Source organism: Rana temporaria, chromosome 13 (genome assembly GCF_905171775.1).
Source record: "Rana temporaria chromosome 13, aRanTem1.1, whole genome shotgun sequence".
Classification (NCBI taxonomy): domain Eukaryota; kingdom Metazoa; phylum Chordata; class Amphibia; order Anura; family Ranidae; genus Rana; species Rana temporaria.
In genome coordinates, this window is record NC_053501.1 from 56,313,984 (window position 1) to 56,327,407 (window position 13,424).

A 13,424-nucleotide genomic window follows, 5' to 3' on the forward strand; every position below is an offset into this window, starting at 1 on the left:
ACGCAATTTTAAAGCGTGACATGTTAGGTATCTAGTTACTCGGCGTAACATCATCTTTCATATTTTACCAAAAAATTGGGTTAACGTTACTGTTTTGTTATTTTTTAATTTATGAAACCATTTTTTTTACAAAAAAAAGCCGTTTAAAAAATTATTGCGCAAATACGGTGCAAGATAAAAAGTTGCAATGACCGCCATTTTATTCCCTAGGGTGTCTGCTAAAAAAACATATATAATGTTTGGGGGTTCTGAGTAATTTTCTAGCAAAAGAATGAGGATTTGTACATGTAGGAAAGAAGTGCCAGAATAGGCCCGGGAAGGAGGTGGGTTTTAAAGCCCGGTATTGAAGTGGTTAAACATGATGCACAGAAATGTAATCTATTCAGTATTTTGAGTTCAACTGTTTGATTTACAAAGAAGGGACTATGACAGTCCACAAAATAAAAAATAAAAAAAGGGATTTTGGTTACTTATTCTACATTTCAATCAAAATGTCAGTGGCAATGTCTGCTTTTTGGTCTGTTTTTATATACAGGTGGAACCAATTCACCATAAAAAGAAATGATCATTTAGCTAGTCTCACAAAAAACATATGTACTAGGGATCTCATATCATATGCATAAACCACATTAACGTTTTTGTACTAATGAATGTAGAACCATATATATTGTCTATCTTCTATGAGGTCATAAAAGTAAAAAAAATGAGCAGGTATTCTTTTCATATTACCTTGTAGTTTCTTCCATGCTTGTCCAACAGGGAAATGACAGAGCGAATGTGTCTTTTCTCTATTAAGTTTAAAGCCTCTGGGCTTTCAATCAAGATACTGTGCAGAACCTCCAATATTCCTTTAGCAAGATAGAAAAAAAGAAGTATAAATAACCTTTGTATTATGCTATGTTGTCATTCAGCATCAGTTTGACAGAAGCTTTGCATCCCTACCCTGAAGATTACTACAGGAAACACGATGAACCAGTTAATGCCATTTCAACATGAAAACTGTTGTAAAAGGACAGACAGGAGTCAGATAATTAATACACTGCTGGTAACAGTGTAATGCTGTGACTGGACATAGCTTGTTTTAGGTATATTCCAAATATTATACAAGGATGTACTCCTGTATTAATAAAGTAGTTGCTCCTTCTCAAAAAAAAGCACCTACAACTATTTAGACTTAACAACCACAGGCATATAACGTATTGTATTATTGTTGCTTAAAAATGACAAGACTGTATCAATGTCAAACTTTGCCTACTTAACTACTACTAAACTGAAACTTCTCGCTACAACAAAATCCTAATTTTTAAAGTGTGTCTGAACTTGAGTGCAATAATATATTGTATTGCAGTTTATAAGTTCTTAGATGTGGTGGCTGCATTGTTTTTTCAGTTTAAATACATTTTCTGCAAGTAAAGAAAAATACATCCTGGTCCTGATAGCAGTGTCCTTATAACTTCCTGTTCCCTGAACTAAAATCTCAAACCCTTTTTGTCAGTCTTACAAGTTCTCTTCTCTGGACTGCAAAACAGTTCCCTATGTTATGGAGATGTAAGGAATTGGTGTTTGCTGCCCAAATCAAAATAGCAGCCTATGGTGACAATGCTGTTCTTCCATAGATACAATACAGTGATGCCGCGTACTCATAACGTGAAAAATGCAATTTTGTTTTTATGTCATTAAAAACGATCGTGTGTCCTGTTGGTCTTGGACACATGATGCATTGTTTATTTTACATTTTGGACAATGCTATCCTCTGCTATGTGCCTTTTTGAATTTCTTTTTGTAATGTTGTGTATCGAATAGCCATTTTGCTTTTAAGTTATACATTTACTCCGGTTTGTTAACCGGTATGTTACCTAAACCGGCATTAGGTCGATTTAGCAGGCTACTTGAGATTGTGACATTCTATTGCTGGTCTTCTGGGTTCGCCTTTGGATTCCTAGGAGCTGGATTAATCTCAGGTCTACGGACTAACTTTTCTGACGCCTTCAGTTCTTTAGATGATAGCTCATGGTGTGTCCACCACTGCTTTTTCTTTTGTATTCTTTTTTCTGTTGATGTGTTTTCAATAAAACTCTTTGTACAAGAAAAACGATCGTGTGTGGGTCCCAGAGCATTTTTCATGACGTGATAAATGTCCATTAAAAATTTATAACATGCTCTTAATTTTTTGCTTCGTTTTTCACATTTTCCTTTTTTCACGTCATGAAAAATTATCATGTGTAGGCTTTAACGACCGGAAAAAAACATGCATGCTCAGAAACAAGTTATGAGACGGGAGCACTCGTTCTGGTAAAACTAGCGTTCGTAATGGAGATAGCACATTCGTCACGCTGTAAAAGACTGAAAAGCGTGAATCCTCTCTTACCAAACTTTTACTAACACAAAATCAGCTAAAGCAGCCCAAAGGGTGGTGCCATCTGAATGGAACTTTCCCTTTTTAGTGCCGTCGTAGGTGTTGTACGTCACCGCGCTTTGCTCCAGCATTTTTTTTTCACGATCGTGTGTAGGCAAGGCAGGCTTGACAAGAATCACCTTGAGAAAAACATTGTTGTTTCTAGGACAAGAAAAACGGCCGCGTGTACGGGGCATAAGTGTTGTCAGCCTAGGACAGTACTTGCTTTAGGGGAAATGATCACTAAAATTTAAGAAAAAAAGGCCTAAAAAATAAGTAAACCAATGAAGCCTCTAGACTTAAGGACTGACAAAGTTAAATAAATTAAATTTTTTTTTCTTAGAATGAGATATGATTTAATGGGAAGCAGATAGAGATATTGTTGGTGGAATGTAATTATATCTTTTGCTTTCTATTGAAGGTGTTCCTGAAAATGAACATGTAAACAAATTATTCCCAATGGCTTTCAGGATGAAATACAGCCTAGGCGATGTTTTATATACAGATACGGTATTGCAATTATTTCAGTTAGTAAAACTAAAGTATCATACAGTATATCTGAATATGTAATAGTTATTTTAACTGCTTATGGGCTTAATTCACAAGAGTTTAATACCACATGAGTAAAGAGTTCAAATAACTCTTGTGGTAGTTATCTCAAAATCAGTAAATTCACATGAAAAATACTATCGGTGGTAAATGTTTTATCTTGTCATATTTAAGTGTTTTTTCCACATTATTTTACTAAAGGCTGGAACTCCAGCTGCAGCTGGAAGTGAAACATTTAGCATAGCTATTCCAAGCACTGCTAAATGTGACAGTTCAGCTCTGGGATGCTAGTTGTTAACAAGCCAGCACCCACCAGTGTCCTAACAACCATGACTCATCCCTGCTGTCAGAAAGGTATTCCCCACTGACAACTGAATGTAAACAAAAGAGCCGACAGTACTATAGATCAAAAAAATTAAACAAAACAACAACAAAAAATACAGTGTGCAGTTACAACCCCCCCATCCATATCAGACTCTTTGTGTCTCTTATAGATTTTTGGGGGACCTCACACCAAAGAAAATAAATAGGCATGAGGTTTCTCCCAAAGTCCATACCAGACCCTTTACCTGGGCATGCAGTCAGTCAGGTCAGGAAAGGGGGGAGGGGGAGACGAGCATGTGGCCATACCAGACCACATGCCCTCAACATGGGGGAGTGCTTTGCTGAGGCAAAGCACCTTGTCCCCATGTCGATGAGGACAAGGGCCTTTTCCCAACAACCCTGACCCAACAATCTGGTAAAGAGCACATCAATGCAGCACAATGACATGTATGCCCTAAACCATTCCAGCAACAAGGCAACAGAGATCACTAGCACTGGATGAGGGCTTTGGCTGATTCAAGTAACAGATAGTTCTTGATAAAAAATAAATTGTGTGGACATACCTGAAGAAGACTCAAGACGTTCTAGTTTACTAATAAGCCAATCGAGATTATAGGAAAATTGTGCGCAGTTGCTCCTATTTCCACGAATCAGGGCAGCTAAAAGAATAAGAATAATATTACTGAAAAAAGGTAAGCATAAGAAAAGTAATAAAATATTGTATAATTGGCCACATCCTTCTACTATGTATACCAGTAATGACTAGCAGTTATTAGAAAGTCTTGACAATTAAAAAAGCATCAATGTAGGCTGTAAAACTCTGCAGGAGAAGAGATTTACAGTTTGATAATGCATGTAATGTATGACTATACTATACTTGTAAAAGAACAGATCCTGTCAACAAATAGCTTATGGTACATACAGTATAAGAGGTGACAATCACCCATCTACAAAAAGAGAGGCAAATATAAAAAAAAAAAAAAGGTCTTTAGCCTTTTTATCAGAGTTATCATCACAATTGTTTCCTTTTATAGAGTTTGTATATTATTTTTATCCTTTATGTTTCCAAAGCAAGAAACACAGTAGATTCATAACTGTTTTAGGATCATGGCTATATGGTTCTTGGAGAAAAGACTACTAAACTTAGATATGAATAACTAATATGATTATATAAGAAATAATCCTTGTTTTTGGGTCATTATATTTTAACAAAATGTTGTTTTATACAGACTTGTATGTTTTTGTTATTTTTTATAAATTTTTAGACCTCGTAAAGAGGGCCCATGACCCTTAGGCTGCGTAGACATGGTCGATCCATCCGATGAGAATGGTCCGACGGACCGTTTTCATCGGTTCACTGCTGAAGCAGACTGATGGTCTGATGTGCGTACACACCATCGTTCCAAAAACCGATCGGGTCAGAACGCGGTGACGTAAAACACACGACGCACTGAAAAAAACGAAGTTCAATGCTTCCAAGCATGCGTCGACTTGATTCTGAGCTAGCGCCGGGTTTTGAACCAATGCTTTTGTGTACTAACCTATCAGTCAGCGGTCCATCGGTTCGATTTTAAAGCAAGTTCTCTAACTCTTGTCCGAAGGGGCGTACACACGGACGGTTTGAACCAATGAAACTGAACTTCGGTCCGTTTTCATCGGTTTGGACTGATGGTGTGTACGCGGCCTTAAAACCCAGCTTCTTGTGATCAAAATATACAGTAAGTAAGGTGGAATCATGAAAGTGCCATACAAGTTCCAAGCACGTCCAAAAAGTTTTTATTAATATCAGCACACATCATAAAACAAATTCAATGCATTTCAGTTGATCTGAAGCACCCCCTATACTTTGCCCACTACAGACTGAGGCACAGCTGTGGGACTGCTAGAAGCCATTGGTGCTCAGAAAATCGTTATCAATGAAATTAATAAAAATATATTGTGTTCAACAGCAGTACAGATGCCCCTAAAAAGGCTTTTACATGAGCTCTTATTATAAACTGGGAGGTTGTGCAGTGATTATGGGCCTCAACACATTCATTTTTATGGGAGGGTGAGAATGTGGGATGCATGAACCCTGAACTTTAAGATGAAGTCAGCAATGCATATTCAGATTGCTTGACAGAAACGTACTTGGTTACATACATGTTTATCTCAGTGTCTCCTTAAAACCTATACTTGATTTTAGGGACTTTATTAGACTTTGCAAAGCCCTCAGCTCCCAGTAAAAATGAAAAAAAGGCAAACATTTAAGGCCTCTTAGAAGTGTATTGTGTAAGTAGAAGTTAACACATTGCTGGTCACGGCTCAGAGAACCCTGTCTGTTCACCTGCCATAAATTAAAAACGCGACTATCGAAAACTCCGGTCGGACGGGGCTCCACATCACTTCCGGTCACGCTTGGGTATACTTACGCATTGCGTCACATCACGTGACTTCATCAGAGGATTGAGAATCCTCTGATGAAGTCACGTGATGTAATGCAACGCGTAAGGATACTCAAGCATGACTGGAAGTGACGTAGAGCCCCGTCCGACCGGAGTTTTCGATAGTTGCGTTTTTAATTTATGCTTGTAAGCAGCTTTTGTTTTTAATAAAATTCTCTGCTTTGATTTACTTCACGATGGTCGCTATTCTTCTGTTTCCCCTATACTGATCTCTGGATCCCGCGGCGAGCCTCCATTTTCTTGGAGACCAGGAGCCACATCGTAGATATCAGAACGCTGCAGTATCTGGGGGGTCCATCAAGATTTAGTGTATTGAGGATTGCGCAAATCACACACTTTTTTCTTTCAATTTATTATGTGAATACACCTATTTCCTTGTTTAGATTGTCTCTATTCATTTGGTTAGCGCAAAAGACACTTTCACTTACTTTTCACAGCTAGCTACAAAACCGGAAGTAAACACCAACAATTCTTCATGTTTTTAAAATGATCACTTACCTAGCAATTCATAGAAGAGGTTCAGTATTTCTTTCCATGCTGGCCCTGCTTTTTCTCCAATAATTTCAGCAAAGTGTGCCGCACTGCTGTACACATTTAGGCGATCAATGCAATTTAGTACTAAAGCCAGCATTCCCTAAAGAAGATTCAGAAATGTCAATTGTTGGAACAACAAATGGATTAATCAAATAATAATTTGATTATGTGCAGTAGAAAGGATCAATAAGAGGGCATTTAGCTTTCTGCTAATTACTGGAATTGTAATCGTACCACTTTAAATTTTTGCCTATGCTCACAATAGTTCACTGTACAAAATTTTCCACGAGACACTGAAATAAACTGTTAAACAATGTTTACATCTGAAAAAGGCCTATAATAATGTTCACTATCTATAGAGTAACCAGGCATCTAACAGTTAGGGCCATATAAAAGACTATAGAACAAAAAGGAATTTCTCAGGATAAAAAGACTTGCTTGTAAATTCAATTTACTGACGTACAATACAGGTCACAGGCAGAATTTTCATATACAATGGGATATAGGCATGTACCTTCAGGTGACTGGACACTGGCAACTGGGCACTTCCCTCAAAACCCTACCCCACTCCATGAGTCCTCAGTTTTGTAGCAAGCAATAAATCAAGGAATGGAAGGGAAGGTAGCCCATATGCTGTACTGTACTCCAAGGTATATAATTTACAGGTCAAGTCAAAATTCCTCTTATCTTAAACATACAGTACAGGACAAAGGTAGACTATTCATTCATACAAGCATTTATAAATGTTCTTCCAAAATCTGTGACCAGACCAGAGTAGACTAAAAATAGGTAAGTATACACATCTTTTTACACAGGTCAGGCAGTATAGATAGCAGTAGGAGGGAGGGAACATTATTAAGACTAATCAGTGTAATGCCGTGTACAGACGATCAGGCTTTGGCCCGACCAAAAGCTCATCGGAATTCCGACGAATTCCATCGAAGTAAAATAGAACATTCTGGGCCAGATTCACGTAGGAGAGTGTATCTTTATGCGAGCGTAGCGTATCCTATTTACGCTACGCCTCCGCAACTTTGAGAAGCAAGTGCAGTATTCACAAAGCACTTGCTCCGTAAGTTGCGGCTGCGTAGCGTAAATGGGCCGGCGTAAGCCCACGTAATTCAAATTTGGAAGAGGTGGGCGTGTTGCATTCAAATGAGCCGTGACCCCATGTAAATGAAGCACCGATCGTACGGCGCATGCACGTGCATGCTCAGTATCACGTCGAATTTACTCCCTAAGATACGCCGGCTCAATGCCTGTGACGTGAACGTAACCTACGCACATCCCCATTCACGTACGACTTACGTAAACGACGCTTTTTTTTACGTCGTTTGCGTAAAAAAATTGGTCTATGAGGCGCAGCCAATGTTAAGTATGGGCGTCGTTCCCGCGCCGAGTTTTGAATTTTTAGGTTGTTTGCGTAAGTCGATTCACAAAAGAGCTGGACGCAAGTTACGCTCACGCCGAAACCAATGACGTCCTAGCGACGTCATTTGGACCAATGCACGCTGGGAAATTTAGCCGGCGGCGCATGCGCAGTTCAATCGGCGCGGGGACACGCCTGATTTAAATACTACACTCCCCCTAGCCGCGGAATTTGAATTCCGCCGGGGGATTTACGATACGCCGCCTGCAAGTTTTGAGGTAAGTGCTTTGTGAATTACCCACTTGCCTCAAAAACTTGCGACGGCGGATCTTAAATCAGATAGGTTAGGCGGATCTAAAGATCCGCTAACCTATGTGAATCTGGCCCAATGTATTTATACTCGGTATGGTCAAATTAACTGTGCTGCCATAAAGTTCTGTGGTTATTAGGAATAGCACAGTTGCATGGGTTGAAAAACTTTTTACTTGTGAAACTACATTTATTTTCCTTTTCTCAAAAATCAGCTTCTTCCTGTTTCTGGAGGAAGTTGATATGAGTTTGTAAATCAAGTAAGTTAGATCCCAGATATGTAGAGGTCTGATACTTTCTATTCTAGAAAAATAATAATAATAAATATAGTCATAGCACAGTGATGGATGTGCATAGAAGAAAGAAAAGGAAAGAAAGAAAATATGTGGTTCAAGAAAAAATTGATTGGGACACAAAAAAGGCAAAGGGTTTTTAAAAATAGAACCAAGTTTCTCCATATTCACCTCTCCTCCAGCAATGCAGCATCTTCCAGCATCTAGGCAGGTGCAAGGGTGGCACTATCCGGCAGTCGCCACGCCGAGAGGGTGAAGAACAAGGGGGGACCGGGTCCCTCCAAAGTCTCTGTAGGTATCTTTAATGGAAGCAGCTGTCCGATTGAATTCTGCTGCCCTGGTTGACCTGACAGCCATCTTTAAGATGGGCAGTGCTTATAAAAAGCACTGTCACCTCCGGGTTGGCACACATTTAGCACATGGGCAGGTTAGGGACAGATATCCCGATGGCTAGGGACAGTAGGAGTAGCATAGGGTCAGGTTCCTGTGGAGGAGGAACAGAGCAGGGACTGTCACTATGCAACATCAGTAGTCTTTCTGTGTTGGGTCTGCCTTCCAGCTGCCTCCCATGCCAGATGCTGTCAGATGTCTTCAGCGTGTGACATACTCTGGGCCACTGTAAGTGTCCAGTAGTCTAGTGTGGCCTTTTCTGCAAAGTTCACTGTTCTCTCTTGACATTACTACGTGTATATATTTTGCTGCATTAAGGCATGCAGTAGTGAGCAAGGCCAGGTGATAGGCACCCAAGAAATAATGCAAATCACACACAGGATCCAAGGTTTCAAAGAAGTATATTGTTAAAATGTTCCAACCACACAGTAACAGAGTCTATGCAGAAGATTCAAATTGGCAGAAACATTCACAGATGATTAAGCAGTGCTTGTGGAAATCAATTCACAGATAACGACAGCAAATGGCCCAGGTGGAGGCTGGCAGGCAGTATGCAACGAGGCACAAGTGGTGGAAGGTTCCACATAGCAGCACTAACGAACAGTCCGTATGCTCTCTCTCCTCCTCTGGAACTTTTCTCTTACACTAGGTACACTTTCCCTATCTAGCGGGTTCCTGTCCCTGACCTAACCACATGCACTAAAGTGCCCAACTGCAGTAAGCCAATGCTTTTAATAAGCACTGCTCTCATCAAAAATGTCCACAGTGGTCTTCGAGGGCAGCAGCATCCAATCGGACAGCTGTCCACCCGATGACATGTACAGAGGCCTAAGAGGAATGTGAGTTCCCCCTGTCCTCCACTGTCCCTTCATGGTGGTACCGGACAATGCCCCCTGTATAGGGAGGTCAACCTACACCTGCCTACAGGCATGTGCTAAAATATGAATGATCATAATAAAGCACAAATTGGAACACAATGAATGTACCCAAATTCAAGATTTCTGTACTGCTTTCAGTAATAGTACTCTTTATATTACCTCCTCTTTGAAAAGGTTCTGCCTATTCTTTAGTGAACGGAGTTTATTTTGTTTATCTTCATGTTCTAGATCTTCCTCTGGAGGCTGAAAATAAGCAATCAAGTCTTGCAGGGTTTGAACTACCTCCTCAATAGGCAGGGCGACGGGGGCTGTTACTGTCCGATTGTTCCCCGTTAGAGAATCCAAATCGCTAAAATAAAGAACAAATAAAAAAACATTTTATAAACAATCTATAAGTTTATTGATGTTCTTTAAGCAAATGAAAAGTTAGTTTGTATATAGATTATCAGTATAACCACTTATTTTCTAGACCTGCTTTGAATTAAGAGCAGAACCCAGGGTACTCCATATACAAAACCTGAGGCCTCGTACACACGGGCAAGAATCTCTTGCCGCCCGAGTGTACACACACTAATTTCAAGGCAAGAACGCTGTGATGTCATTGTGTACGACAAGCATGCGCTCGTCACATTCGATGCCGTTGCCGCCATCTTGCTTTACCCTACCTATGCCGTGGAAGCTACCGCGCATGCGTCAAAGTCATTTCGAGCATGCGCGGGTTTCCACGGCGACAGGTAAGTATACACACTCTTGGGTTTCTTGTTGGGAAACAGGCCAACAAAAATCTGGACGAGAAAATAGAGAGCAGGATCTCTATTTTTCTCATCAAAATTCTGGCCAGATTTCCAGACAAGAAACCTGAAAGCATCGTACACACGCTCGGTGTGTACGAGGCTTTACTCTAAGATATGGAGCAGAGGATTGGACATACATTTTTCTCAAGTCTGAACTCAATAAGCACTTTTTTTTTGTTTTGTTTTTTTTGTTTTTTTGCTGTTGTTTGTTTCTTTAAAAGGCAAGAAAAGCATGAAAAGTATGGCCTGTGACATGAAACTTCCACAACTTTCTCTTAGCAGTAGAGTTTTGCTAATCCTTGCCCAGTTTTAAGCCTCCTACATAGCTATTTTAGTTATTTAGTATTTAGTATTTAGTTAGGCCCGGTTCACACTGGTGTGACAATTGCTCCTACTTTGAGAGCTGTCTTAACTGGTCAGACTTCTGTCCGATTTCAGCCTATAGAATTGAATGTCACAGTGGGTGGGGTCTCCAGATGATGTAACCAGATGACCACATCCCAAAGTAAGAGCTGTCAGACGCCGGTGCTGCCAGAAAGGAGCGAGCCAGCGTCGTAAGAGGAACATTTTTTTTCAGCCCGTTGCAGCTAAGATATTGTGATTGACGTTGGAGCTAACACAGGGGACATTAGTATTTTTTTTAAAGGATTTGTCAAAAACCGTCTCATGTTTTTATTACACTACACTGTTGTTATTTTTTTGGGTGAATGGGGGGCCAGTATTTGGTGTCCTCCATGTTAAAGAGGCTTGCCAGATTCCAATAAGCCCCCCCACCCACAGACCCCCATCAACATGGGGACAAGGTCCTTTGCCCCAAAGCACCCTCCCTCCCCCATGTTGAGGGCAAGTGGCCAAGTATGGTTCAGGAGGCCGGCGGTGCTCGCTCGTACCCTCCCTTTCATGACTTGCCAGGCTGCATGCCCAGGTAAGAGTTTGGATCTGGTATAGATTTTGGTGGAACCCCACGCCATTTTAAAAAAAAATTGACGTGGGGTTTCCCTTTACAATCCATACCAGACCGAAGGGTCTGGTATGATCTTGGGGAAGGAGGGAATTGTTTTGATTGGTTAAAGGACAAGTTGCACTAATCTAAAAGTTGGACCAAAATCGGATCCTGTTCAATAAAGCCGCATGGAAGTCGCATGGAATGCAGACCGAAGTCACAGGGCACAGTCGGAATGAAAGTCATGCGACTTGCACCAGTGTGAACAGGGCCTTACATATGAAATGGATAATCATTAGCACCTGCGTGGTATTGGTTGATTATACACCTGACCCTAATCTCACAAAATCCCTGACTTTGTGCAAGTGTAAACATTTAATTGGTTTGAAGCCAAAGGGTAATCACAGCAAATATTGATTTGATTTACAATTTTCTTCTGTTCGGCAAATATTAATTTGATATACATTTTTCTTCTGTTCGCTGACTTTACATTTTGTAAACTGATAAAAATAAACAATTACAATATATATTTCTAAAAGCATTCTTACAGCATTTCTTTACACCTGCCTAAAACATTTGCACAGTTCTGTATGTATAGATGCCTAGCTGTTACTGTTCATCTTTACCATCACAGGAGCAAGCTCTTTCTATGATTCAAACCCCACATGTGCTTTCTCTCCCCTGATGCAATAGCTCAGCATTTGAGAGCTTGCTCGTGTGATGGTGAAGGTGAACACTAACAGCTAGGTGTCACTTAGCAGCATCCTTAGCAACCCCTTCATTTTCACTTGGCTGGGTCCTATTGATACCTTATGGCTACATTTGCACCTACCCTGTTCCACATTAGAGTATGGAACACAGCACGACACATTGGCTAATATACATGTTTATATTCAGTTTAGAAGCCCCCCAAGATGTTGTGTAAACATTCACGGTTACTCTCAGGGATCACCGCTTCATGGACTATAGCCCGCCCTTGGTGTTGCCATGCATGGGCCATGTTTGAGCCGAGCGCTGCCACAGCTCCCAGAAATGATGCCCCTAGGGGAGCTTCCGGCTCTCAGTGTTGTACTTTCCTTATACAGCGGTTTTCTGTGAGTATTTTTTAGACGGGGAGAAAACTCCTGTTCTATTCCTTCTGTGTTTGGTATATTTTGCATAATGGCAGTTATTTAAAATTGATATACAGTATCTGACAAAAGTGAGTACACCCCTCACCTTTTTGTAAATATTTTAATAAATCTTTTGATGTGACAACACTTTGCTGCAATGCAGTGAGTAGTGAGTGTACAGCTTGTATAACAGTGTAAATTTGCTGTCTCCTCAAAAGAACTCAACACACAGCTGCTGGAAACCCTGCTGGAAAACCCCTAAGTGAAAATGTCCAAATTTGGCCCAAAGTGTCAATATTTTGTGTGGCCACCAATATTTTCCAGCACTGCCTTATCTCTCTTGGGCATGGAGTTCGTCAGAGCTTCACAGGTTTCCACTAGACCTTGCGCTCCTCCACCTTCCATTGGAGGTTGCCTCACATATGCTCAATAGGTCTGGAGACATGCTTGGCCAGTCCATCAACTTTACCCTCAGCTTCTTTAGCAAGACAGTGGTCATCTTGGAGGTGTGTTTAGGGTCGTTATCATGTTGGAATACTGCCCTGCAGCCCAGTCTCTGAAGGGAGGGAATCATGCTCTGCTTGAGTATGTCACAGTGCACATTGGCATTCATGGTTTCCTCAATGAACTGTAGGTCCCCAGTGCCGGCAGCACTCATGCGTCCCCAGACCATGACACTCCCACCACCATGCTTGACTGTAGGCAAGACACATTTGTCTTTGTCATCTTTAGAAGAGGCTTCCTTCTGGGATGACAGCCATACAGACCAATGTGATGCAGTGTGCGACATAGGGTCTGAGCACTGACAGGCTAACCCCCACCCCTTCAACCTCTGCAACAATGCAGGCAGCACTCATGCGTCTATTTCCCAAAGACAACCTCTGGCTATGATGCTAAGCACATGCACTCAACTTCTTTGGTCGACCATGGCAAAACCTGTTCTGAGTGGAACCTGTCCTGTTAAACCACTGTATGGTCTTGGCCACAGTGCTGCAGATTAGTTTCAGGGGCTTGGCAATCTTCTTATAGCCTAGGCCATCTTTATGTAAAGAAACAATTTTTTTTTCAGATCCTCAGAGAGCTCTTTGCT

The 13,424-nt window shown here is 40.9% G+C and overlaps 1 protein-coding gene across 11 annotated transcripts in view; it reads right to left on the reverse strand.

Moving 5' to 3' along the window:
- LOC120920819 (ryanodine receptor 3) overlaps positions 1 to 13,424 on the reverse strand; it is a 692,572-nt gene that overhangs the window by 417,820 nt on the left and 261,328 nt on the right. For all 11 annotated transcript variants that reach the window (XM_040333156.1, XM_040333154.1, XM_040333152.1 and 8 more), the window contains 4 exons: positions 9,645 to 9,834; positions 6,211 to 6,346; positions 3,832 to 3,927; positions 730 to 848 (listed from right to left, as the gene is read on the reverse strand). In XM_040333156.1, coding sequence (XP_040189090.1) covers positions 730 to 848; positions 3,832 to 3,927; positions 6,211 to 6,346; positions 9,645 to 9,834 — 541 coding nt within the window. The remainder of the gene's footprint in view (positions 1 to 729; positions 849 to 3,831; positions 3,928 to 6,210; positions 6,347 to 9,644; positions 9,835 to 13,424) is intronic.